Genomic DNA, 27,626 nt, shown 5'->3' with positions numbered 1-27,626 from the left:
TTTGACCAGTCTTATGCTATTGGGTCATTCACAATTTATTATGCAATGGGTAAAGGGTGAGGTTGTAACACAAAGTTGACAGATGGATCCAAATATGTTATCTCGTTTATGGCATCAAGAGAGCTAAGACCACCACTCTAAATAAATAAGCCCCTGTCAGCCCCTTTCGAAGTTTCTCTGATCCTCACCATATTAAATCAGGTAATCAACAAACCATTCCTGTCCAAAGACAGAATGGTTTCAAATTAAGCATTTTCAAAATGGTTGGCTTATAAAAGCACCAAAATATCTCAGAAATCAGGGGCGTCCTAAGTAGTGTTGCTTTCGTCAACGAAAATTATGACGAAATATTGTCGTCAACGAACCGTTATCACCTGACGAAAACGAGACGAGACTAGACGTAAATGCATGGTCATGTGACGATGACTAAAATACATGTATAATGCAATATCGTTGACGAATAAAAACGAGACTAAATGTGGTTTAAAAAAATAAAAACTATGCTAAAATGTCTCTTCATTTTCGTTGACCAAAACAAGACGAGACGAAATGTTATAACGTCACGACGAATGAGAGAGTTGTGCGTGAACCCATAGCTTTGTCGGCTTTAAATTCTGGATTGCGATCTGGTCACCCGATTATCAGCGAATTTAACAATATATTACTCCATTAGTTATTCTATTAAAATATCTCATTGATGTATTTGACACATTCATAATCATTACTTTTGCCGGTTCTTTGTGACAGCTGCATGTTATTGGCAGCGTCGGTTACATGAACACGTCACCGCATCAGCGCCAGAACATGGAGATTTTATTTTAGAGAATAATCGCACAACCTATTTGATATCCTATAATTAAATAAACTAATCGAATATCCAAAAATCGTGACTCATCCCTGCATGGAATCTCTTGTTCCCTTACGAGAACGTTCTCTCGTACTGCGTTGCAAACGCTATGGGAAAACTCCTTTTCTCGAGAATATTGAAGCCTTTATTTTAAAACGCATTTGCTACAGCACAGGCGAGAGCATCAGACCCACGTGAGTGAGCTGATAGGCTGTGCTGTGGGCAACTGCACGAACCAATGGCGGATAGACAGAAGCGCGCGAGCCAATCAGGGCGCTTGGCGCTCTGTCACTGTCAAGCGCGCGAAACTACACGTGACCATAACATATAAATACAGATAGAATCCGCCATTTGACAGATTTAATCTCCTTCAGCTCGACTCACCTCGTCGCTGATTTTCTCCGGTCGTAAGAAGCCCTCGTCGTGGAAAAGCCGTCCAGCGGAACAGCTTCGCATCCCGGCATCTCGCCAGCTGAGCGTTTCCCTGTGGCATCCGACGAAAAATTATATCCTTTTCATTGCATATTTATCTAAAAGAGCAAACCGCTGTTTTCACAGCGCGGCATAATGCCTCTCTCCATCTGTGAGAGCTGCGGGGTCTCCCTGCATGCATCCGACGGACACACCCAGTGTGCGGCCTGCCTCGGCCCTGAGCACGCCGAGGCAGCGCTCATGAAAGGCGGCTGCCAATTCTGCGACGGGATGCCTGTCTCCGTTCTCCGTTCAAGGCTGTCTTCGACGGTGACCGATTCCGCCCACCTTCCGTCTTCGGCGCCCCACGAGCCCCGTAGGAAGAAGCGGCGCGATCAGAGGCGTCCTGAGCGCGGTGAGTTTAGCGAGTGCACGCCGGGCCTTTCTCCTCGTGTCTCGCCCACGCCTTCTTCGCCTGTCCTGTTCTCTCGGAGCGAGCAGCGCCCCTCGTCTGAAGCGGCTGGACTCGTCTCTTTCGGCGCATCTCCGGATGACGTCGATGACGCACTTTCTATGGCGGCATCTGAGAGCGAGGATTGGTCGGGCTCCGCGGACCCCGCCCCCCCCTCTCAGCTAGAGTTTTCTGATACTCGAGCGAGCATTGACGCCGAACTTCTCCGTGTCATGTCTCGCGCTGTTGACGAGTTGGGACTCGATTGGCTTTCTCCAGCTGAGCCCGCCAGAAGCCGCCTCGATGAATGGTACCTGCCGGGGCGCCAGCAGGCCCCTCGTCAGCGCGCCGCTCCATTTATGCCTGAGGTTCACGAAGAGCTCACAAAATGCTGGCGCGCGCCCTTTTCAGCGCGAACGCGCTCATCTGCCTCTTCTACGCTCTCCACTGTTGACGGCGCTGAAGAGAAAGGATATGTGTCTCTCCCCCCACTGGAGGAAGCGGTCGCTGCACACTTATGCCCCCCCACTGCAGGTAGTTGGAGGTCTAAGACGGTGCACCCTTCTAAGCCGTGCAGAACTACTTCGGCCATTGCCAGCCGCGCATACGCTGCCGCCGGTCAAGCCGCCTCTGCACTTCACGCCATGGCGACGCTTCAAGCCTTCCAGGCCAAACTTCTCCGTTCCATGGATGAGTCAGGCCCGGACCCAGACACATTTAAAGACCTCAGGAGTGCCACGGATCTGGCACTGAGGGCCACGAAGACCACCGCTCAAGCCCTGGGCCGCAATATGGCCAGCCTAGTGGTAATGGAGCGCCACCTCTGGCTAAACTTAACCGAGATCAGGGACGCGGATAAATCTGCCTTCCTCGACTCGCCCGTCACAGCCTCAGGTCTCTTCGGCCCATCTGTCAGCGGCTTCGCCGATCGCTTCACTGAAGCTCAGAAGGCTTCCAGCGCCATGAGACACTTTCTACCAAAGCGCTCCAGCTCAGTCCAACGGCGCCCCAAGAGCACGCCGCGACCTGAGAAAGTGGTGTCCCAGGTCCTCCAGCCCCGCCCAGCGGCTGAGACCAGTAAGCACATGAAGCCAGCGAAACGGTTCCCGTTCCCTAAGCGCCAGGGCCCGCGGCCGAAGCTGACGCTCGATCACGAGCCCAAGAAGCCGTCCTAACCGGCACAAAGAGGGGTCACTGTCCCGCTGCGGCCGGACCAGCCCCAAAAATCGCTCGACTACTGCTCACGGCTCCCTCTTCAGTTCAGGCGGCTGCAGCAGTTCTAAATGCAGTTCATGGGCCCGTCACATGTCACGCACCCCTGCAAACAAACGCTGTTTTAACAGCGACCCACACAAAGCACAAATCGAGCATAATTTCTCACATGCATACATGTCAGTCCGAGCCCCCCACTCTGGGTGTTCCAGATATGATAATGCCTCTAGCTCTGTGGGCTCTAGCTTGGCAAGCTATCCCCGGAGTTTCAGTATGGGTGATGAACATCATAAAGCATGGTTACTCGCTTCAGTTCGCCCGCAGACCACCGCGTTTTCGCGCGGTTATACAAACCACGGTAAGGGGCACATTGAGTCATGTCCTCCGCACCGAAGTGTTAAGTCTGCTGGCGAAAGGGGCCATCGAGAAGATCCCCCCTTCTCTGAGCGAGTCAGGTTTTTACAGCCGATACTTTCTTGTTCCAAAGAAAGACGGCGGCCTGAGACCCATTTTAGATCTCAGACATCTGAACAAGGCTCTCATGTCACGGCCGTTCAGAATGCTCACGACCAGACATATCCTGACGCAGATTCGCCCAGGCGACTGGTTTTTCTCAGTAGATCTGAAAGACGCTTACTTTCACATTCAAGTGAACCCCCACCACAGGCCATTCTTGAGATTCGCCTTCGAGGGGCAGACATACCAGTACACAGTTCTTCCATTTGGACTGGCACTAGCGCCTCGTACATTCACGAAGTGCATGGATGCAGCTCTCTCCCCCCTGAGACAGCGGGGAATGCGCATCCTAAACTACCTCGACGACTGGCTCATACTGACCCAGTCAGAGGCGGAGTCACATACTCACAAAGCCTGGCTCCTCAGCCATCTAGAATGTCTAGGGCTCAGGGTCAATGTTGCAAAGAGTGTTCTGTTGCCCAGCCAACGCATCACGTTCCTGGGAACAGTTCTCGACTCCGTACTTATGAGAGCATGGCCCACACCGGCCCCGTGCTCTAACGATTCAGCAGCTCACGGCATCGTTCATAGAGGGCTCTCTTGTACCCCTCAGAACGTTTCAGAGGATCCTTGGCCTGATGGCCTCTGCATCATCAGTACTCCAACTAGGCCTACTGCGTATGCGTCCTCTTCAGCTGTGGCTGGCTCCTCTGGTGCCACCCCACGCCTGGCATTCAGGCCACTTGATTATCAAGGTGGACCAGCGCTGTGTTCAAGCCCTGGCCCCTTGGAAAAACGCCAGCTGGTACCAGGGCGTAAGCATGGGGGTAGTTTCAGAGAGGAGGATGATTTCAACAGACGCCTCCAACTCCGGTTGGGGAGCTCTGTACGAGGGCAGGCCTGCCTCCGGCCTCTGGTCGAGCTCGGAGAAACGCCTACACATAAACTGCCTCGAAATGAGAGCAGTTTTTCTAGCCCTAAAAACATTCCTCCCATACCTGGCGGGACACCACGTGTTGGTACGGACGGACAACATGTCGGTGGTCTCTTACATAAATCGCCAGGGCGGCCTCAGGTCCCGCAACCTGTTTGCCATAGCCTCACAGCTCTTGCTATGGGCTCACACCAATCTGCGCTCGCTCAGGGCAGCTCACGTGCCAGGCACGTTGAATACAGGAGCAGACATGCTCTCTCGGGGCAGAGTTCCCCCAGAGGAATGGTCTCTCCACCCTCAGACAGTTCTCCTACTCTGGGAGGTCTTCGGGAAGGCAGAAGTAGATCTTTTCGCCTCAGAAGACAACTGTCAATGCCCAATCTTTTTCTCAAAGAGCAGGGATGCGTTGGCCCACGACTGGCCCAACCTTCCTCTCTATGCGTTCCCCCCGGTCTCGATGCTCCCTCAGGTCATCGAACGGATCAGGAACACGAAAAGCGCAGTGCTATTAGTAGCTCCTCTCTGGCGGACCCAGGTTTGGTTCCCAGAGTTGATGCAGCTGTCTGTAGCAGACCCGTGGCCAATCCCAGTGAGGCGCGACCTCCTGACTCAGGCCAACAGGACAATCTGGCATCCCCGTCCCGACTTATGGGCCCTACATGTATGGCCACTCAACGGGTACCCCAGAACCTCCCAGAGGGCGTCCTGAATACTATAAAGGAAGCTAGAGCTCCGTCTACCAGACGCCTCTATCTCAGTAAATGGTCAGTGTTTTCCAGCTGGTGTTTAGCTCGAGACCTCGACCCATACACTTGTGAAGTACCAAGAGTACTGTCTTTTCTACAGGAGATGTTGGACGCGGGTCGCTCCCCCTCTACTCTCAAAGTGTACGTGGCAGCCATTGCTGCTTTTCACGTATTGGAAGCCGGGGCCTCCTTAGGAAAAAGCGACCTTATAGTTCGCTTCCTCAGGGGCGCCAGGAGGCTTAACCCGCCTCGGCCACCGTCTGTTCCGGCCTGGGACCTCTCCTTGGTCCTGCGGGCTCTTAAGGGACCTCCCTTTGAACCACTTCAGTCAGCTGATCCTAAGTCTCTCTCTCTGAAAACCGCCCTGCTTCTAGCACTGGCGTCAGTAAAGAGAATAGGGGATTTACAGGCGCTGTCTACCAGCGCTTCCTGTCTGGAGTTTGGTCCTAATGACTCCAAGGTCATTCTTAGGCCAAGACATGGATATGTTCTTAAGGTGCTCTCAACTCCGTTCAGAGCCCAGGTTATTTCTCTGTCAGCTCTCCCCTCCTCCTCCGAGGATAGCGATTCTCTCATGCTTTGCCCAGTCAGAGCTTTGAGAATTTATCTGGAGCGTTCGGCCTCTTTCAGACAGTCTGAACAGCTCTTTGTGTGTTTCGGGGGCCGATCCAAGGGCCTCCCGGTCACTAAAACCACACTGTCCAGATGGATAGTTGACGCCATTGCCCTGGCTTACACCTCACTGGGCCTCTCTTGTCCCATAGGTGTTAGAGCTCATTCCACGAGAGGTGTTGCCTCTTCGTGGGCTTGGTCAAGTGGTATTCCCGTTGAAGACATTTGTGCGGCGGCCGGCTGGTCCGCTCCGTCCACATTTGTGAGATTCTATAAGCTGGATGTCCCTGCTCTGCAGACATGCGTTCTTTCTGTCTAGACTCTGGCTCTGTGGATCCAGACTAGTTTTGAACCATGGTCACTTGGGTATTCCCATCTATAGCATATGTGCGGCGGCCGGATATCCGCTCCGTCCACATTGTTGAATTATAGCTTTAATGCCCTTGCTTGTAGCTACAGTTCTTCTGTCTAGACACTGGCTCTGTGACCCAGTCTAGTTGATATTGAACACACGGTTTTCACTTTGTGGGCTAAGTGACTGGCTCTGGCCAGATCCGATGAATTATAACTTTAATGTCCCTGCTTTGCAGTTACAGTCTTTTCAGTCTAGACTCTGGCTCTGCTGACCCAGACTAGTTTGATATTAAACACACGGCTATCACCTTGTGGGTTAAATGACTGGCTCTGGCCAGTCTTTATTACGGATAATTGATGGGCCCGATGTTCGGTCTCTTTTTATCCTGGCTATTCTGTACTTCCCGGAACTCTGGTGAGTCAGAGCGGCCAAAAGATTAATAGCACGGCGTTTTAAATGGAAACGTTCCCATAGCGTTTGCAACGCAGTACGAGAGAACGTTCTCGTAAGGGAACGTACTGGTTACTTTCGTAACCTCGGTTCCCTTAGAGATAAGGGAACGAGTACTGCGTTGCCTTGCCGTGCTATTTTTCTTATGGCAGGTTTGTCGCTTCAGTCGATTATACCTGTCAAATGGCGGATTCTATCTGTATTTATATGTTATGGTCACGTGTAGTTTCGCGCGCTTGACAGTGACAGAGCGCCAAGCGCCCTGATTGGCTCGCGCGCTTCTGTCTATCCGCCATTGGTTCGTGCAGTTGCCCACAGCACAGCCTATCAGCTCACTCACGTGGGTCTGATGCTCTCGCCTGTGCTGTAGCAAATGCGTTTTAAAATAAAGGCTTCAATATTCTCGAGAAAAGGAGTTTTCCCATAGCGTTTGCAACGCAGTACTCGTTCCCTTATCTCTAAGGGAACCGAGGTTACGAAAGTAACCAGTACGTTTCTTTTCCCAAATCTTCACTCACGTCACGTCTCACCCATTTTCTAAAGGTATTATAAACGTTTCTTGGTTCGCTTTTAATTAGGCCTATTATATTCGTATTCTTTACTGTGGTAAAGTAGAAAAACGCTGTAGGACAGATGGCCTACATTTGTACTTGCATGTCAAATTCTTTTCAACACAGTTTGTGCTTGTTATATAGACATAGGGCGCGTCAAGTTTAGTTGTAAAGCGCGTTTCACACGCGCGGGTGATTTTTAGTTTCACTTTCTCTGGCAGCGCAATCTCAAACATAGCCTAAATATTTCGCCCTTGTGGAGGATAAAATTCGCTCTTCAAACCAATTTACATCAAGTAGAAAACACAAAGATATCATAAAGAGATCGATGGAGATCGATATCTTCGTGTTTTCCTGCGTCCCACATCCCTCTCAAAGCGCAGAGTGTATATCACGCGACTTTGTGTGGAAATATAAAACGAGTTTTTTTTTAAATAACCCCCCAACCACCGCCGGTAGTTGGTCCATGGTGGTAAAAAAAAACCTGCCACCGTCACAGCCCTAATTATAGGCCTACTAAATAGCCTATAATAAGATAGCCTTGTTTGAAATTCTATATTGACTGGGTTAAATAGAATCACATTACTAAAAAGAGACTAAAATACAATTTTCATTGACTAAAACTAGACTAAAATGTCATCAGTTTTCGTCGACTAAAACTAGACTAAAATGTCATCAGTTTTCGTTGACTAAAACTAGACTAAAATGTCATCAGTTTTCGTCGACTAAAACTAGACTAGACTAAAAAGAGTATGAATGTGACTAAAACTAATAAAAACTAAAATGACAGCCTGACACAAAGACTAGACTAAAACTAAAATTAAAACAGGCTGCCAAAAACAACACTAGTCCTAAGCATGGTCCATTCCACTCGGTCCGTTCACTGCAGGGCCCCCTCAAGTGCGGGGCATGGTGTGGTCGCACTGGTTGCACCGCCTTAAGAACGGCCCTGTCAGCAATACCACTGAATTGACATAACGGCACCTTGGAATTATAAGGTTCTATCTGCATTCCGACTGGTTTTGAGATATTGAGCTTTAAAGTTTTTGCATTCCATTCGACTGTGTAGAAAGAACCTTTTTATTTTCTAAAAAAAAGTTCCAAAATGTACAGAACTTAAAAAACAACATTACATAATGTAAAGAAGTGGTCACAGAATAAAAATATGTGAATAACTACATTTTGACAAAAATGTCAGATAGAACCTTATAATTCCAAGGGGACGATGAGCTGGTAAAGATTGCAGAGTCAAACCCCAAAGGGTCATCCCCTGTGGCCTTGAGCAAAGGAGCAAACCCCAGGTAAACATATCTGATTCAACAATGTGCCTCCAGAAATGAGGTTGGGAAAAACTGCTATAGGTGACTTTTCCTGCAGCAATTGCAGTGCAATAAAGTCCCTTTTGTTGCATGACTACATACTGAATGATGGGAGGGGCCCCCGCATGGTTTCTGGACATTGCCTCCTGTTGGTCAAAAGGTGTAAAGTGGGGTTAACTCTGTACAGTGTCACTCAGAACTCAAAATCTAATAATAAACACTTCAGAATAAGTTCTACTATAATAGGAATTTATATATATATATTTTTTTTAGAATGAAACTAGTCCTACTGTATATTTGAAACGAGCTGTGTTTAGCTTTATGTACTCCACATTGCAAACATTTAAAAGCTGCCCTACACATCTTTGTTATATACAACATTAAAACTTTCAATTTCAAAAAACAAAAGAAATTAGTTAATGTAACAAAACACACACAAAAAAGAACAAAAAAATGTTTCAGTCAATCAATGATTTCATGCTTGAGTCAAAATTTAAGGAATTCTTGAGTGAAACTGTTATATGTGACCCTGGACCACAAAACCAGTCACATGGGACAGTCAGATTTATACATCACCTGAAAGCCGAATAAATAAGCTTTCCATTGATATATGGTTTGTTAGGATAGGATAATATTTGGCCGAGAAACAACTATTTGAAAATCTGGAATCTGAGAGTGCAAAAAAATCGCCTTTAAAATTGTCCATTTATGTTCGCGAATGTGCTGCATTCACTCACAAAAATAAATGTTTTATATATTTATGGTAGGAAATTTGCAAAATATCTTCATGGAACATGATCTTTACTTAATAGCCTAATGATTTTTGGCGGAAAAGAAAAATCGATAATTTTGAACCATACAATGTATTGTTGGCTATTGCCACAAATATACCTATGCGACATGTGACTGGGTTTGTGAACCAGGGTCACATATGTTAACATACCATGCAAACCTGTCTTCAGCCACGCCTGCTACCTCAGGGAATGGGCAAATAGTTTCACGCTCCCCCACCTTAGGCAATCCATCCATCTAGTCCCTCCCTCATCTGTCCGCATAAAGGGAGCAAGGGTCGTCTTCTCCTCACTCATCCGCTCGCTCATTCTCCAGAGTAGAGAACAACAGCAAGCCTCCTTCAAAATGATGTCTTCTTCATCCACCCGCAGCTACACGTCCTCAGGAGGATCTTCTCACTTCTCTGGCTTTGGTGGCGGAGCTGGTCGTGTCTCAGCAATGCGTGCCGGTAGTGTGTATGGGGGAGCAGGAGGAACCGGCGTCCGTATCTCCAGTGCCTCTGCTTCTCGTTCCTTCTCTGCTGGAGGTGCTGGCTTTGGAGGTGGTGCTGGTTTTGGAGGAGGTGCTGGTTTCAACCTGGCTGATGCTGTTGATGTGTCTGCAAATGAGAAAGCCACCATGCAAAACCTCAATGACCGTCTGGCCACCTACCTGGAGAAGGTGCGCACCCTTGAGAAGGCTAATGCTGAGTTTGAGCTAAAGATCCGCCAGTTCCTGGAGAGCAAGACGTCCCCCGCTTCTCGGGACTACAGTGCCTATTACGCTACTATCAGTGACCTTCAGGCCAAGGTAAGTGACATAACTACAGAACAACTAATTCAAGTCAATCATTAACCTACCTTTAGATAAAAACTATCCAATTTCAATATCCCATGTTTCCTCATTTGCAAAGCATATATTCAGAATGCATGGGGAAAAATACCATATTTCTCAAGTAGGTAACCTAAAGATATATCTAAATTTGACTTTATTTACTAATTTTTCCGCTTGAAGATTCAGCATGCTACTGGTCTAAACGGAGGCATCTACTTGAGCATTGACAATGCCAAGCTGGCAGCAGATGACTTCAGAGTCAAGTAAGTGAATAAACAAACAGCACTTCCAACATCTATAAAAGATCAAAAGCATTTATATTAGTTACTTTTTTGTGCAGATATGAGAATGAGCTGAGCATGAGGCAGTCTGTAGAGGCAGATATTGCTGGGCTGAGAAGGGTGCTGGATGAGCTGACAATGGCCAGATCTGATCTGGAGATGCAGATTGAGGGGCTGAGAGAAGAGCTGATCTTCCTCAAGAAGAACCATGAGGAGGTAAGCTGGTCATTGGTTCACACTCTTTGATAAATATGTGATTCCTCTAAACGAAGCAAATACTCAGTGGTTTCTTCTTACATCTTTAGGAACTCTTGGCAGCACGTGCCCAGATGAGCGGACAGGTCAATGTTGAGGTTGACGCAGCACCACAGGAAGACCTGACAAAGATCATGGCTGAAATCCGTGAGCATTATGAGGCTGTTGCTAACAAGAATCGCAAGGATCTTGAGGCTTGGTTCCAGACCAAGGTAAAAATCTGATGTTTTTAAAGAAAGGGCAGCATTATAATCAAAACCAATAGACTTACCTGACTGCTTTGCTATGGATTGTCTTTCATAGAGTGAAGCCCTTAACAAGGAAGTTGCTGTTAGCACAGAAACCCTTACAACATCCCGATCTGAAATCACAGAGGTTAAACGCACACTCCAGAGTCTTGAAATCGAGTTGCAGTCTCAACTCAGTATGGTAAGCAAGGAGAAATTAATCCTTTAAAGTTCCGTCATCACATTGTGCAGAACACTGAATGATTAATTTACCCCCCAACAGAAATCGTCATTGGAAGGCACTTTGGCAGAAACGCAGGCCCGCTACGGCTCCATGTTATCCGGCTACCAGTTCCAGGTGACCAGCATGGAACAGCAACTGGTGCAACTTCGTGCCGATCTGGAGCGCCAAGGTCAAGAGTATAAGATGCTTCTGGACATCAAGACCAGACTGGAGATGGAGATTGCAGAGTACAGAAGACTGCTGGATGGAGAGGCTGTTAGGTGAGACATCTACAACACAAAATCTCCAAAGAACTGCGTTTAGAATAAACAGTAGTATCAACATTTTTCAGTGAGCAGTGGTGACTTATTTCAACAAACAAAATTAAAGTGGGATGGAAATATCCGCCTAGCATTTCAGTAATGTAATTGTATATGTTTCTACCTCTGCAGCCTCTCAAGCACAAGCTCAAGCTCAAGCTCAAGCACAACTACACGCAAAGTGGTAACCATTGTGGAAGAGGTGGTGGACGGCAAAGTGGTCAGCTCATCTTCCCAGGCAACCAGCCAGACCACATCTCAAAAGAGCTCTTGAGCAGCAACAATCTACCACAGAGTGATTTAAAGAAAAATCCAATAAAGTGGTCTAACTGAGAATTTCTTGTGTTTGTCTGATTTTCTTTAGTTTTGTTTTGATGCCATATTGAGTCAATGTGAAAATGTAGGCAAATGCATTTAAATAAAAAACAAAAACAGATCAGCTAGTATTAGCCTAGGTGTGGTATAAAACTTTAGAATTAGAAAAAAGAATTAACTAACTCAAAGACCTGATTACATGGCTGTTCTCAAAGGACAAGGACATTATCTTTTAATAAATATTTCCATTTACAAATATAACAAAATGTTTCACATATATGACCGGCCCTTAAAAATAACTAAATAAATCTCTCTCTGGCACGCCCTCAACAATTTGAATTCAAAAAAGTCCACACATGTCTGAACATGTACAGAGCTCTCATCTGAAAAAAGTTTAGAGAGGGAATGCAAGTGTCTATTTTACTTACTTGAGGAGATTATCAATCAACCAGTTTTGACCAAGCATGGTCCATTCCACTCGGTCTGTTCACTGCAGGGTATCGTATCGCACTGGTAGCACCGCCTTAAGAACGGCCCAGTCAGCAATACCACTGAATTGACATAAGCTGGTAAAGGTTGCAGAGTCAAACCCCAAAGGGTCATCACCTGTGGCCTTGAGCAAAGGAGCAAACCCCAGGTAAACATATCTGATTCAACAATGTGCCTCCAGAAATGAGGTTGGGAAACACTGCTCTAGGTGACTTTTCCTGCAGCAATTGCAGTGCAATAAAGTCCCTTTTGTTGCATGACTACATACTGAATGATGGGAGGGGCCCCGCATAGTTTCTGGACATTGCCTCCTGTTGGTCAAAAGGTGTAAAGTGGGGTTAACTCTGTACAGTGTCACTCAGAACTCAAAATCTTAATAATCACCACTTCAGAATTAGCTCTATATTAGAAATAGGAATATATATAATTATTATTATTATTTTTTTTTATGAAACTAGTCCTACTGTATATTAGAAACGAGCTGTGTTTAGCTTTATGGTATTACATTCACTCCTCATTCCAAACATTTAAAAGTTGCTCTACACAACTTTTAAATGTTACATACAACATTAAAACTTTCAATTTGCCATTTGAAATGAAAACATTCCAACTCCTCACAAATCTGGTTAATATCAAGTCACCCAAAACACACTTCAGACAAGCTAAACCTGGTTTTAATCATTTGGTTTTAATCTAGCTGATTTTGATGCAATAGTAAGGACATTAAACAAATTTGTTGTTTAAATGTAGATCTAAATTTATATTTAAATGTAATGTATATCTGTAAAAAAAATGTTTTGAATCTACCTTTTGTGAAATTATATATATATATAATTTCACCTTAGAACATGTGTAAATGTGTCAAATGACACCAAACAATTACTGCAGTGGAAAACAAATAAATAAACCGCTGGAATAAATAAAACAAATAAAACTTTTACCCCACAATCATTTTCAATTTGGCCTATTATAAACCACTGGAATAAATAAATGATAGATACCAATGTACAGCCAAGAATAATATAACAACGAATCAAGAAATAAAATGCCTGTGTCCCACAAAACAAAAAAATATCTTTGAGTAAACATTTTAATTAATTTTTGTTTAACAACAGGCCAACTACATATAATGTGGGGTTTTATGATCATTTGGCTATTGTTTCTTGAAAACATCTAAATATATTTTCCTATTTTACTTATTGGACTAATAGGGTCAATATTCTGTGCAGACATCAAAAGTTTCATATAGAAAGAAATTAGTTCATTTAACAAAACACAAAAAAGAAGAAAACCCCCCATTTCAGTAAATCCATGATTTCATGCTTGAGTCAAACTTTAAGGAATTTAAGTGAAACTGTTATATATTATCATACCATGCAAGCTGTCTTCAGCCACGCCTGCTACCTCAGGGAATGGGCAAATAGTTTCACGCTCCCCCACCTTATAGGCAAATCCATCCATCTAGTCCCTCCCCCATTTGTCCACATAAAGGGAGCAAGGGTCGTCTTCTCCTCACTCATCCGCTCGCTCATTCTCCAGACTCGCTCATTCTCCAGAGTAGAGAACAACAGCAAGCCTCCTTCAAAATGATGTCTTCTTCATCCACCCGCAGCTACACGTCCTCAGGAGGATCTTCTCACTTCTCTGGCTTTGGTGGCGGAGCTGGTCGTGTCTCAGCAATGCGTGCCGGTAGTGTGTATGGGGGAGCAGGAGGAACCGGTGTCCGTATCTCCAGTGCCTCTGCTTCTCGTTCCTTCTCTGCTGGAGGTGCTGGCTTTGGAGGTGGTGCTGGCTTTGGAGGTGGTGCTGGTTTTGGAGGTGGTGCTGGTTTCAACCTGGCTGATGCCGTTGATGTGTCTGCAAATGAGAAAGCCACCATGCAAAACCTCAATGACCGTCTGGCCACCTACCTGGAGAAGGTGCGCACCCTTGAGAAGGCTAATGCTGAGTTTGAGCTGAAGATCCGCCAGTTCCTGGAGAGCAAGACGTCCCCCTCTGCTCGTGACTACAGTGCCTATTACGCTACTATCAGTGACCTTCAGGCCAAGGTAAGTGACATAACTACAGAACAACTAATTCAAGTCAATCATTAACAGACCCAGATAAAAACTATCCAATTTCAATATCCCATGTTTCCTCATTTGCAAAGCATGTATTCAGAATGCATGGGGGAAAATACCATATTTCTCAGGTAGGTAACTTCAAGAGATATCTAAATTGGACTTTTTTTCTTTTTCTTTTTTTTTTGCTTGAAGATTCAGCATGCTACTGGTCTAAACGGAGGCATCTACTTGAGCATTGACAATGCCAAGCTGGCAGCAGATGACTTCAGAGTCAAGTAAGTGAATAAACAAACAGCACTTCCAACATCTATAAAAGGTAAAAAGCATTTATATCAGTTAGTTTTTTTGTGCAGATATGAGAATGAGCTGAGCATGAGGCAGTCTGTAGAGGCAGATATTGCTGGGCTGAGAAGGGTGCTGGATGAGCTGACAATGGCCAGATCTGATCTGGAGATGCAGATTGAGGGGCTGAGAGAAGAGCTGATCTTCCTCAAGAAGAACCATGAGGAGGTAAGTTGGTGATTGGTTCACACTCTTTGATAAATAATTGATTCTTCTAAATGAAACATGCTCAGTGGTTTGATATCGCATCTTTAGGAACTCTTGGCAGCACGTGCCCAGATGAGCGGACAGGTCAATGTTGAGGTTGACGCAGCACCACAGGAAGACCTGACAAAGATCATGGCTGAAATCCGTGAGCATTATGAGGCTGTTGCTAACAAGAATCGCAAGGATCTTGAGGCTTGGTTCCAGACCAAGGTAAAAATCTGATGTTTTTAAAGAAAGGGCAGCATTATAATCAAAACCAACAGACTTACCTGACTGCTTTGCTATGGATTGTCTTTCATAGAGCGAAGCCCTTAACAAGGAAGTTGCTGTTAGCACAGAAACCCTTACAACATCCCGATCTGAAATCACAGAGGTTAAACGCACACTCCAGAGTCTTGAAATTGAGTTGCAGTCTCAACTCAGTATGGTAAGCAAGGAGAAATTAATCCTTTAAAGTTCCATCATCACATTGTCCAGAACACTGAATGATTAATTTACCCCCCAACAGAAATCGTCATTGGAAGGCACTTTGGCAGAAACGCAGGCCCGCTACGGCTCCATGTTATCCGGCTACCAGTTCCAGGTGACCAGCATGGAACAGCAACTGGTGCAACTTCGCGCCGATCTGGAGCGCCAAGGTCAAGAGTATAAGATGCTTCTGGACATCAAGACCAGACTGGAGATGGAGATTGCAGAGTACAGAAGACTGCTGGATGGAGAGGCTACTGGGTGAGACATCTACAACACAAAATCTCTAAAGAACTGCGTTTAGAATAAACAGTAGTATCAACATTTTTCAGTGAGCAGTGGTGACTTATTTCAACAAACAAAATTAAAGTGGGATAGAAATATCTGCCTAGCATTTCAGTAATGTAATTGTATGTGTTTCTACCTCTGCAGCCTCTCAAGCACAAGCACAAGCTCAAGCTCAAGCTCAAGCACAACTACACGCAAAGTGGTAACCATTGTGGAAGAGGTGGTGGACGGCAAAGTGGTCAGCTCATCTTCCCAGGCTACCAGCGAGACCAAGTCTCTAAAGAGCTCTTGAGCAGCAACAATCTACCACAGAGTGATTTTAAAAAATTCCAATAAAGTGGTCTAACTGAGAATTTCTTGTGTTTGTCTGATTTTCTTTACTTTTGTTTTGATGCCATATTGAGTCAATGTGAAAATGTAGGCAAAATGCATAAAAAAAAAAACAGATCAGCTAGTATTAGCCTAGTTGTGGTATAAAACATTAGAATTAGAAAAAAGAAATAACAACTAACTCAAAGACCTGATTGCATGGCTGTTCTCAATTACCAATACAAATATTTAAACATCAATAATCTGCCGATGCATTAAATTGCATACAATAAATCAGGCTAAAGTTCACTTTGCTGCAAAGGACAAGGACATTATCTTTTAATAGGCCTAAATATATCCATTTACTAATATAAGCAAACTGTTTTACATATATGACCAGTCCTAAAATAACTAAATAAATCTCTCTCTGGCACGCCCTCAACAATATGAACGCATTTATGCATCACTGAGTATGTTAAGTCAAAAACATGACAAATGATAGTAAAACCAGCTGTGGAAAAAAGTCCACACGTCTGAACATGTACAGATCTCTCATCTGAAAAAAGTTTAGAGAGGGAATGCAAGCGTCTATCTTACTTACTTGAGGAGATCAATCAACCAGTTTTGACCAGTCTTATGCTATTGGGTCATTCACAATTTATTATGCCATGGGTAAAGGGTGAGGTTGTAACACAAAGTTGACAGATGGATCCAAATATGTTATCTCGTTTATGGCACCAAAAGAGCTAGGACCACCATTGTAAATAAATAAGCCCCTGTCAGTACGCCTACTTAACGTAAACATTTAAGTACTGTGAATGTAATAATGCAGACACATTTCTACACATCCTTGTAAAATTGCAAATCCAATTGTAAGGTAAATGTTCTGGAAAGATGACTTCAACTACAGTAGCCTAAGTATTTATTATTATTATTGATAATGATTATTTTTGTAGCTACGTCAATGTGGATGAGACCATCGTCTTTAGCATAAGATTCTGAATCTTGTTTTATCCGCAGCAGTCGTCAAACTCAGCCAAATGTAGAATATCTCTACACACGTTATCTGAAACCACTGTCTTTTGACGGATTTTTTATTATTGAATTGTTGTTGTTACCAAGTCATTTTAACTTAGTGACACATTTCTAGTAGGCCTAGCCTACTCTAGGTATACTGGTGTTCAATTATAGATTATAACGTATTATTAATGTTATGATATTCCACATCTGGTCATAAACGTTATATAATGTGTGGTTGTGAGTAAAGTAAAGTGTCTCACCTCTGATTCTCTGACTCTCTTTCAGAAAACCGCGCCATTCTTGTCACGCGCGCGCGCTCTTGTGGTTGAGCACGCAATCGACGCTGACAAACAAACATTGTTTGTAGGCTACATCTGATCAAGTTTACATTTCCAAGAAATTGTACTAAATATTGTTAATATTTTACTTAATATTTAATACAAAAATTCCTGGGATTCAAATAACCGAATTTCTTGTTAAGGTGACTCGTTTGCATCAGAGGACATACCTTTTCTTTTAACACCGTTAGATTTAAGTTTTTATACGACTGAGATTCATCTTCTAAAATTTATAGAACCTTGCATTTTCCTTTTTAAGAAAGGTGGCATCGACAACATGTTGCTTTAAGGTGAATTAACGACAAAATTGATGAACAATTATTCATTGTAATACATTTTCCATTGGTGACTTATGAAAAAATAAGACTAGTAGGCTACCATTGTTTAAAACATTGAATTACATCAATTTTAATCATCATTTTAATCATCATACATACACTCATCATACATACAATTTTAAACTTTTTACTATAGCATTTTGACAATGAACATCGTTGGGTATACAATGGAGAATTCATTTGTTTTCTTTCAGGGTTTTTTTGTGTGACTTTTTGAATATAAGCAAAATAGGGAGATGTCAAATACTACTGTAAACTTCTGCAGGTCAAGCATGCTGAATTCTAACATCTAAAACTGGGTAACATTTTCTGTTTTTATTAATAAACAACAAAATGGTGTAAATAAGAATAGGATAATAATTTATAGTATTATAATTACTGACAATCTGATTTGGAGTTTTAAAACTTAAAACTCATCAATCAAATGTTTATTCAGATATTTTTATTATATTAAATAATCCATTCTCCAAACTGCTTGTCCTCTGTAGGGACAAAATTTATCATGAATCTCTTTTTATGCAGAGTTCTGCCCTGAGCTCAACAGCCTAAGGGAGGAATTTGATATGTTAAAAATGTGGTGGGAAACATCCTGCTACATGCTCAAACATGAGAAGGTTCAAACAGTTCACTTTTACCTCTTAGTGCCCATATATAGTAAAACTGTTACATAATTGTCAATGAGATAAGCATGGCTCTGAAATCGCTTCTTCTAACATGGTTACATCACTTGTATGATGCAGCTGGTGTTCAAATTCTGCAGTGAGCTTTTTGTGGCTCAGATTTTAAAGTAACAACTTCACAAGCAGTACAATTTTAAATGAGAGTATAATTTTATTGGGTTAGTTAACAGCCTTTAAAGGGATGGTTGGGATTCTGTCATCATTCACTCATCCTCAAGTTGTTCCAAACCTGTTCGAGTTTCTTTCTTCTGCTGAACACAAAATAAGAAATTTTGAAGAATGTCGGTAACCAAAGAGTTGATGGGCCCCGGTGACTTTCATAGCATTTTTTTCTAAACTCTGCAGTCAATGGGGCCCACCAACTGTTTAGTTACCGACATTCTTCAAAAATCTTCTTTTGTGTTCAGCAGAATAACTCATACCGGTTTGGAAGAACTTGAGGGTGAGTAAATGATGACAGAATTTTCATTTTTGGGTGAACTGATGTAAAAATCATTAGGATATTTTAAGTAATGATCATGTTCCATGAAGATATTTTGCAAATGTCCTACTGTAAATATATAAAAATACATATTTTTGTGAGTGGATGCAGCACAATCACAAACATAAATGGACAACTTTAAAGGCAATTTTTTCAATGTTTAGATTTTTTGCACCCTCAGATTCCAGATTTTGGCCAAATATTGTCCTATCCAGCTTTTAGATAATGTATAAATCTCAATTTAAAAAAAGCCCCTTGTGACTGTTTTGTGGTACAGGATCACAAATCAGCAGTGAAAAATGTCTACAAATGTCTGAACATGTTAAGTGGTCTCATCTGAGAAAGTTTAAAGGGGAAATGTAAGCGTCTATCTCACTTACTTGAGGGGATTATCAATCAACAAATTTTATTTTAGCATCACTTTTCACTTTAAGATGATTTAAGCTGACAGAATTCCTGTGTCAGCAAGTTTTTGATGGAAAAAAGGCTACCAAGTCTTTCCTTGCGAGCTTCACCAGCACATAAAAGGACCCAGAGTTTCTCCACTGTACTCACTCTCCAGGCAGAGCAGAGTAAGACCACAAACCACCGTCCACATGGCTACCACCTTCTCCAGCAGCAGCTTTGTTTCCAGCAGGTCCTCAATGGGCTCCTCACGATTCTCCGGTTCAGGTGGTGGAGGTGGCCGCATCAGCGCCATGAGGGCTGGCAGCGTGTACGGGGGTGCAGGGGGTTCAGGGGTCCGGATCTCCAGTGTCTCTCGTTCCATGTCCGCAGCAGGGTCAGGAAGTGGATTTGGAGGCGGGTTTGGTGCTGCAGGAGGTGCTGGTGGAGGATTCGGTGGGGGATTTGGTGCTGGTGGAGGATTCGGTGGGGGATTTGGTGCTGCAGCAGGAGGAGGATTCAGTGTCTCTGGAGGAGCAGATGACAGCATCATTGGCAATGAGAAGTTCACGTTGCAGAATCTTAACGATCGTCTGGCTACTTACCTAGAGAAGGTCCGCTCCCTTGAAAAGGCCAATGCTGACTTTGAGTTGAAGATACGCCAATTCCTTGAGAGCAGAATCTCTCCTTCTGGCAGTGCTCGTAACTACTCAGCCTTTGAGGCTACTACCAGTGACCTCCAGGCTAAAGTAAGTCTAGCTAGGTAGATTCTTTGCGGTTACTGCTATAAGAAAATGGCATAACCTAATCATCTTAACTCCCTATACAACATGCAATCAAAACAAAATCAAAAAATGTTTTACTTTTCTTGGCTTTTGTTCTCAGATCTTGAGTGCCATGCAGGAAAAGAACACAGTCCACCTCAGCATTGACAATGCTAGCTTGGCTGCAGATGATTTCAGAATGAAGTAATTATATTTATTTTTTATTAAACAAATAAATCGTATAGAATGTATGCTGTGTAAAATGCACATAGAAAAACAACAACAAATAACTGCAGTGCAAGTCATTTGTAAATCTGCTTTTGGGTAATTCGTATGTTCATCTCTGTGACAAAAGCTACACACATTTTAAAATAGTTGAATAATCTATTTGTCACATTAAAATACCATTTAAAATGAACTAGTAAACTATTTTGAACTAGTATAGTATGAACTAGTATAGCAGTAAACTATGGATTTTTATGTAAAATCTTGATGTTGATAAAATAATGTTCTTTTAATAATGTTTCCTTTTATTTGACAGATATGAGAACGAGCTGGCAATGCGTCAGTCTGTGGAGGCCGACATCGCGGGGTTAAAGAGTGTTCTTAGCGAGATCAACATGAACAATAAAGACCTCAATCTGCAGATCGATGGGCTCAAAGAGGAGCTGGTCTACATGAAGAAGAATCACGAGGAGGTAGTAAATCATTTCAAAACACTTTAGGCTGTTCATAATGGAGCAGAGCAAAACACAAGTCTGTTCCAGTGAAACGTTTTAGACAGGGGGTCAGATCACACAGGTGCTTTATAGCCTTAAGCTCAAGATGTCACTGTTTCCACATATTTCCATACCATGACTTTTAAAGACAAGAATAAACAGGTGATGATGGGAAGATATTTTGAAATGGACATCTGAAAATGATAAATAATGTATCTTCAGGACCTCTTGACCTCACGTGACCAGATGAGTGGACAGATCAACGTGGAAGTTGATGCCGCACCACAGGAAGACCTCACCAAAATTCTAGCTGAGATGCGTGAGCACTACGAGACCGTCGTAGCCAAGAGCCAGAGAGAGCTTGAAGGCTGGTTCCAGCAGAAGGTTTGGTTAAGTCCAGTTCTTGACTCTGTATATGAGAAATACAACAACACCCAAGTCATGGGCCCAGCTCAAAAATGTTGGAAATAAAATAACAAAGTTGGTCCAAATAATAGTTGATGAAAGGAAAGCAAAACATCAATAGTGAGGTTAAAACTAAATTTTGATAACTGATCAGATCTTGCACAAAAAAAGAAAAAGACTTATTATGGTGAGTTGTATGTATGTGCCATAAACACAAGCACAACTACCTCAATATTGGGTTTATACATGCATTAAATAATAATAATATAAAAAAAAAATACTTATTTTGCAGTCTGAGACCATGAAACAAGAGGTTGTAGCAAGCACAGAGACCTTGCAGACATCGAAAACTGAGGTCAACACAGTGAAGAGCACAGTACAGTCACTGGAGATTGAGCTTCAGTCCCTCATTTCCACGGTGAGTATGTGTTCAAGAAATGTACAGTGGGCCCAAAAACTATTTAGACACATTAGTCATTCGTGATTGACTGTTGACTGCCCCGAATCAAATGAGCCCACACTCATGTTTCTATGACACTTATATATCCAAAGATATCCCTTTGACCTCTTTCAGTGGAAGTCTATGGAACTTGTTGCTAGGGTGCTCTAAATGGTTGCTAGGGTGTAGCTTAATAACTTCATGGTATTTAGCTAAGCACTAAGCAAATTATTTCAACATAATAAAAATGTATATAAAACAATTCAAAAGTAAGACAGAAAGTATTTGTACACTTTCTGGTTATCAAAGTTTAAAGAAATTTACAATTTGGTCATTGCTAACATGTTTTTCTCATTATCCCTACCTCCCAGAAATCATCTATGGAAAGCACTCTGAGTGAGACTGAGAATCGCTATTCCCAGCAGCTATACGGCTACCAGGCACAGGTAAGAGCTCCTAAGAGTAAGACTAAGAATCTCATAAATCTTACACACATTACTCTTACTGTAGCCAGCTCATTAATAAGGCTTTAAAATGACCTGTGTTGGGGTTAAAAGTTCTGTCTTCTCCCGCCGGGCTTGTAGGTGGGTGGAATGGAGGGCCAACTGGTGCAGCTCCGGGCTGATCTGGAGCGCCAGCGTCAGGAGTACCAGATGCTTCTGGACATCAAGACCAGACTGGAGATGGAGATCGCAGAGTACAGGAGACTGCTGGATGCAGAGGCCAGCGGCAGGTAAATCACAGACCATGTTTATATAGACATCTACAAGAACATGCTCTGCTATTCTTGCATACATGCAGACTGAAAAACACACATTCTTTTCCTGCAATAGATAGATAGATACACTACGTACATAGACAGATAGATACTCTACATTGATAGATAGATAGATAGATAGATAGATAGATAGATAGATAGATAGATAGATAGATAGATAGATAGATAGATAGATAGATAGATAGATAGATAGATAGATAGATAGATAGATAGATAGATAGATAGATAGATAGATAGATAGATAGATAGATAGATAGATAGATAGGTGCAGAGCCGGATTATCCATAAGGGCACTTGGGCCAGTGCCCAGGGGCACCAACCATTCACAACCACTAGGGGGGCACCACATGACAAAAGCTTTAAAAATATTTTTCATAAATTGTTATATTATTAACTTGAAATTCTTGAAAGACCATACATAACTCGTTTATGAACACTAATTTAATAATAATAATAAATTATAAATAAAGATTACATGACCACTATCACTCCCCCCCCTCCCTCAATCTGAGTTAAGCTGGTCCACAACAAGTATGCGCAAATGTGAATTTTTTTTTTACCGGCTACAAAAAATGAATCTAATTTCAAAATGGACAGATGTCAATTGAGTGGTTTTGTAGTTGTTATATATGTGTGAAAGATTTTATTTTGGATGTGTTCATTGTGATTATATTGGCTAGGTTTATGAGTTTATAAAATTGAAAGGATCTTTGCTTGGTGCATTTGGAAACAAATCTTGTCTTTTTCTAAATGTAATCGCGTGCATCACTGATGATCATACTGTCCGTGTGTTGAAAAAAACTAACGTTACAGCGTTGCCAGTGCCTTTTAGGTATAGTGCCCAGGGGCACCACACTGTCTTAATACGGCCCTGGATAGGTGGTACAAATTGGGCATTTCAGATTTAACTGGTTGCGTATTTTTGTCTCCCAACAGCTTCGCAATCTTAGCCAACTCCTCCTCCAGCTCCATTTCTACCACTAAAACAGCAGTGATCACTGTTGTGGAAGAGGTGGTTGATGGCGGGAAGGTGATTTCTTCCTCTTCAACATCACTTGTTAAGTAAAGCACACCAGAGTCATGTCAGTTGGAGAATACACCTGTAGCTCCTACATATCAAACTGTCATGTGGTGGTAGTCAGTGAGCATTTACAACAATAAAAACATATCATGGACAAAATGTGTGTGGTTCTTCTGTCATCTAATGTATAGGGGTGCAATTTTGAAATGTTCATCTTAAGTTAAAGTGAACAAAACAAATGCAAAGAGGGTATTACAAATGCACACAATTAAACATATCCAATACAATTCAATCACATCCTCAAATAAATACAGGTGATAACTATTTCTCATATCATTACTCAAAATCTTAGAAACCTTTAAAACCTTTAACTAGGTATGCAAAACCTCAGAAATGCAACTATGTAAAAAAGTTGCAACACTTGATAGGCTGGTTTAGCAACAGACTTCATATGAATGTGATCAAATAATGGAAGTGAGAGTAAACATTCATAAGAAAAGATGATAAGTTAGTATAGGGTTAGTGTTGGGTCAGTGCACGATAAAGAAGTTAGCATTGCACAATCTTCACTAATCTCTCCTGCTATGTTGTAAAGAAACTAAAAGGTCAAACTGGAATTAAAGATGTTTCAATTGCTGCTAAAACGACAAGTGGAAACATATCTGGTTATAATTCTGATGAACTTGCTTCTCATAAACCTCACCTTTCCATGATAATGCTGCTTTGCATAAAAGAAGCCACAAATGTCAAACACATCATCCGCAGAAATGCCAGCCCAGCCCAGCCCAGCCCTAAAAAAAAACGTGGTTCGGTCAGTAAGCTGAATTCATTTTCATGGTACAACTGTTGAGGTCTTTAAACATGTTTAAAACATCTCTTTTCATGATGATTGCTGTGCTACTGGATTTTCTACACAGGACTTTGGCAGCCTTTGAAACAACAGCTAAATAACCAAGAAAATGATGTATAGAAAAGAAAACTGCAAAATGACACTATCTAAGAAAAAAAATATATGCATATATTAGGATATTGTAATATGGATATTACAGTATTTTTGGCTTGGTTCAAGTAAATATATCTAAAAAAAATTAAACAAGATACATTTACTTGTGTAAGATTTTAAGGGTTGTTTAAAGTATATATAAGACTTTATAATGTTTTTAAAGAAGTCTCTGAGGCTCGCCAAGGCTGCAATTATTTGTAAAAAATAAAATAAAATAAATACTAGTCTTTTTTCTATGTGAATATATTTTAAACTCATTTATTTCTGCGATCGAAACTGAATTTTCAGCATCATTACTCCAGTCTTCAGTGTCACATGACCCTTCAGAAATCATTCTAATATGCTGATTTGCGGCTCAAGAAACATTTCTGATTACTATCAATGTTAAAAACAGTTGTTTCAACCATGATATCAAACCATGATCATTTTTTTCAGGAGTCTGATGAATAGAAAGTTCAAAAGAACAGCATTTAATTGAAATAGAATTTTATTGTATCATTATAAATGTCTTTGTTTTCACTTTTGATCAAAAAAATGCAACCTTGCTGAATAAAAGTGCTAACTTTATATCTGATCCTGATGTTTTTAAAGCATATAACAAAGAATTTTGTTTTTAAAGGTTTTTATGCATGCTTACAGAAAGAAAACCCCACAAGAAATATAAACATTTTAAGTCTAAAAACAAGTTTTAAAATGATTTACACAAATACATGTATCAGTGTTCTTTGTCCTACAATTAACCTTAGGTGTGACCTTTAAGGTAGCTGGAAATGTTCCAAAAAACGTCCTGAGATGACATGCATGGAATTCCAGGTATTGTGTTTGTATTCAGATTCACTCTATAAAAGAAGCCAGAGTTCTCCTTTCTTCATCTACTGACCTGTCAGACAGACGCAGACAGAAACTCTCGGTCAACATGGCTTCCACCTACTCTACCCGCAGCAGCTACAAGTCCTCCAGTGGCTCATCCATGCGTGTATCCACTTCGAGTGGAGGAAGCAGCCGGATGAGCACCGTGAGGTCTGGCAGCGTGTACGGCGGCGCAGGAGGATCAGGGGTCCGGATCTCCAAATCCTCTTTTTCTGTAGGAGGTTTCAGCGCGTCAGCATCTGCAGACAGCAGCTTCATCGGCAATGAGAAACACACCATGCAGACCCTCAATGACCGTCTGGCCGCTTACCTGGTCAAGGTTCGCTCACTGGAGAAGGCCAACGCTGATCTGGAGCTGAAGATCCGTCAGTTCCTTGATGGTAAAACCTCTCCTATTGCTCGTGATTACAGCGCCTACTATGTCACCATACAGGACCTTCAGGCTAAGGTACGTTAGGGTTTTCAGGGTTACACGCTATATTCTAAATATGGAGCAAAAAGTAAATCATATGTTTATATTATGATATATATGTATATGTCCAGATCAAGGCAGCCATTCATTTGAAGGGTGGAGTCCATCTCAGCATTGACAACTCTGGCCTGGCCATGAATGATTTCAGAATGAAGTGAGTCTTTTAAGCAGATTCAACTCAAGTTTGCATCTCAAGTCATATCACAACAGAAAATCTCATTATTTCTACTCATCAGATAGCATTTTTACCCCAAATGTTTTATCTTATGAAATTCTCACCATATCAATTACAAAATATTGTTTAAATTGTTAAATGTTTTTTCACTGAAATAATTAATAGGAATTACAACAAGGTTTTAAAACTGTAAAAAAAAGAAAGAAAAGAAAAGCAGTTGCTGCCTTAACTTTTAGAGTACAATCAACTTGGATGTTTAAGTTGTCGGATGTTGAAAATTGCTTAACTTATTTTGATGAGTTAAAGCAATGTAAAAAACTAATGTTGTCATAACTTATTAATGATATCATTTTTACAGTGAGAATGTATAAAATGAGTTTTACCTCAGTTTGGAGGTGGGCTTCTTGCAGTAAATTGTCTAATGTCCAGTGTGAGTGTTTCTAAAGAAAATGTTGCTGCATGACAGATATGAAACCGAGCATGTCATGCGTCAGTCTGTGGAAGCAGACATTGTCGGGCTGAGGAGGGTGCTTGATGACTTCAACATCAGCAGAAAAGACCTCACCATGCAGATCGAAGGGCTGAAGGAGGAGCTAGTCTTTTTGAAGAAGAATCACGAGGAGGTATATAATGCTTCTGTGTGGTAGTTTAGAGAAAGTAGTGTTAGAATAAGTTATACTAGCAAAACTAAAATAATTTGTCAATTACAGTTCAACTCTGAATCTATACTCTAATACTATATGCCAGGTATATGTGAGAACAGATTTGTGAAAAATACGTGTAAGTGTTGTTAAATAAGTCAATATTTATCAGTGAGGTTACTTGAACTGACATGAATATGGATTCATACATATTCTTAGGATCTCTTGGCCGCACGCACACACATGAGCGGACAGGTTCACGTCGAGGTTGATGCGGCTCCACAGGAAGATCTCACCAAGATCCTGGCAGAAATCCGTGAGCACTACGAATCGGTCACCGCGAAGAACCAAAGAGATCTTGAGCACTGGTTCAAGACAAAGGTGAGATTCAGCGAGGGACACAGATCTTTTAACGTGCTTTTCATGACAGAATGGTGTGAGACAGCAATTCAACACATATAACGTCCCTCTATTTGTATTTTAGACAGAAACTCTGAAACAAGAAGTTGTCACCAGCACCACAGACTTGAAAACAACTCGCTCTGAAGTCAATGTGGTCAAATCCAGATTGCAGTCATTGGAAATCGAATTCCAGTCCATATCAGCCATGGTTAGTGATACACAATCACTAAAGACTCTTTATATTAGTATTTTAGTTTTTCTTTATTCTGAATGTGCATGTTACCATCGATTTAGAAAGCATCTTTGGAGGCCACATTGTCTGAAACAAAGAATCGTTATTCCATGAAGTTGTCAAGCTACCAACATCAGGTGAGTAGTACAAAAAAATCACAATTTACTCACCCTCGTGTCACTGCGAACCTGACTTTCTGTTCTCTGTTGAACACAAAAAAACATTATTCAGCACATCTTAAGAATGTAAGATCTGAAAAGGAACGAAACCACTCGTTTTTTGTGCTTCTAGGTCACCATCCTGGAAGAGAATATCGTGCAGCTCCGGGCCGATCTGGAGCGCCAGCGTCACGAGTACCAGATGCTTCTGGACATCAAGACCAGACTGGAGATGGAGATCGCAGAGTACAGGAGACTGCTGGACGGAGAAGCCACGTGAGTTTATCTGCTGATTTCTTTTACCTAATTTTCTGATGGTCAGCTCCAAAACATTAAAAATTAAGTATCTTAAAAATGACTATTATTATATTCTGAGCTAAAAAATGAAGGTCCTGTTACTCTTTTTCTTTTGTTTTCTTTTTTTCTACAGTGTCAAAACAACCTCCAGTTCCACCTCGAGGACTAAAGTCATCACAGTTGTGGAAGAGGTTGTAGATGGAAAAGTGGTTTCCAGCTCCACGTCTTCAACCATGTCTGACAGTCGCAGAGTTCTGTAATGCACGTTTGTTT

The 27,626-nt window shown here is 42.1% G+C and overlaps 3 protein-coding genes across 4 annotated transcripts; all 3 read left to right on the top strand.

Moving 5' to 3' along the window:
* Positions 1 to 9,574: 9,574 nt before the first annotated feature.
* On the top strand, positions 9,575 to 11,220 carry LOC308697654 (keratin, type I cytoskeletal 13-like; the record flags this gene model as incomplete). Its single annotated transcript, XM_081377039.1, has 6 exons — positions 9,575 to 9,925; positions 10,130 to 10,212; positions 10,290 to 10,446; positions 10,536 to 10,697; positions 10,789 to 10,914; positions 10,996 to 11,220. The coding sequence occupies 6 exons, from the start codon at positions 9,575 to 9,577 to the stop codon at positions 11,218 to 11,220; spliced, it is 1,104 nt and encodes a 367-aa protein (XP_081233165.1).
* A 2,324-nt stretch (positions 11,221 to 13,544) lies between these two features.
* Positions 13,545 to 15,778, top strand: LOC308697653 (keratin, type I cytoskeletal 50 kDa-like). Of its 2 annotated transcripts, XM_081377038.1 has the most exons (8): positions 13,608 to 13,841; positions 13,878 to 14,107; positions 14,315 to 14,397; positions 14,476 to 14,632; positions 14,720 to 14,881; positions 14,973 to 15,098; positions 15,180 to 15,400; positions 15,572 to 15,778. In XM_081377038.1, exons 1-8 carry the CDS (start codon positions 13,646 to 13,648, stop codon positions 15,717 to 15,719), a joined length of 1,323 nt encoding a protein of 440 aa, XP_081233164.1. In that variant the 5' UTR covers positions 13,608 to 13,645; the 3' UTR covers positions 15,720 to 15,778. The 2 variants fall into 2 exon arrangements, with proteins under 2 accessions (XP_081233163.1, XP_081233164.1); XM_081377037.1 differs by having other exon boundaries at positions 13,545 to 14,107.
* Positions 15,779 to 19,189: 3,411 nt separating this feature from the next.
* LOC308697328 (uncharacterized protein) lies at positions 19,190 to 27,626 on the top strand (the record flags this gene model as incomplete). The annotated part of the gene is made up of 16 exons (XM_081376509.1): positions 19,190 to 19,726; positions 19,863 to 19,945; positions 20,283 to 20,439; positions 20,683 to 20,844; positions 21,158 to 21,283; positions 21,676 to 21,750; positions 21,889 to 22,037; positions 23,019 to 23,112; positions 24,939 to 25,424; positions 25,520 to 25,602; positions 26,090 to 26,246; positions 26,484 to 26,645; positions 26,749 to 26,874; positions 26,961 to 27,035; positions 27,190 to 27,332; positions 27,487 to 27,626. The coding sequence occupies 16 exons, from the start codon at positions 19,190 to 19,192 to the stop codon at positions 27,611 to 27,613; spliced, it is 2,742 nt and encodes a 913-aa protein (XP_081232635.1). The 3' UTR covers positions 27,614 to 27,626.

This window comes from Scardinius erythrophthalmus (genome assembly GCF_964197995.2).
Source record: "Scardinius erythrophthalmus genome assembly, chromosome: 10".
Taxonomy (NCBI): Eukaryota; Metazoa; Chordata; class Actinopteri; order Cypriniformes; family Leuciscidae; genus Scardinius; species Scardinius erythrophthalmus.
This window is presented reverse-complemented; position numbering and strand designations above follow the sequence as displayed.

Coding starts and splice junctions, on each gene's coding strand:
- LOC308697653 (XM_081377037.1), top strand. CDS start 13,646: ATGATGTCTTCTTCATCCACCCGCAGCTACACGTCCTCAGGAGGATCT. Junction 14,398..14,475: donor GCAGATGACTTCAGAGTCAA/GTAAGTGAATAA, acceptor TTTTTTGTGCAG/ATATGAGAATGAGCTGAGCA. Junction 14,882..14,972: donor AGGCTTGGTTCCAGACCAAG/GTAAAAATCTGA, acceptor TGTCTTTCATAG/AGCGAAGCCCTTAACAAGGA.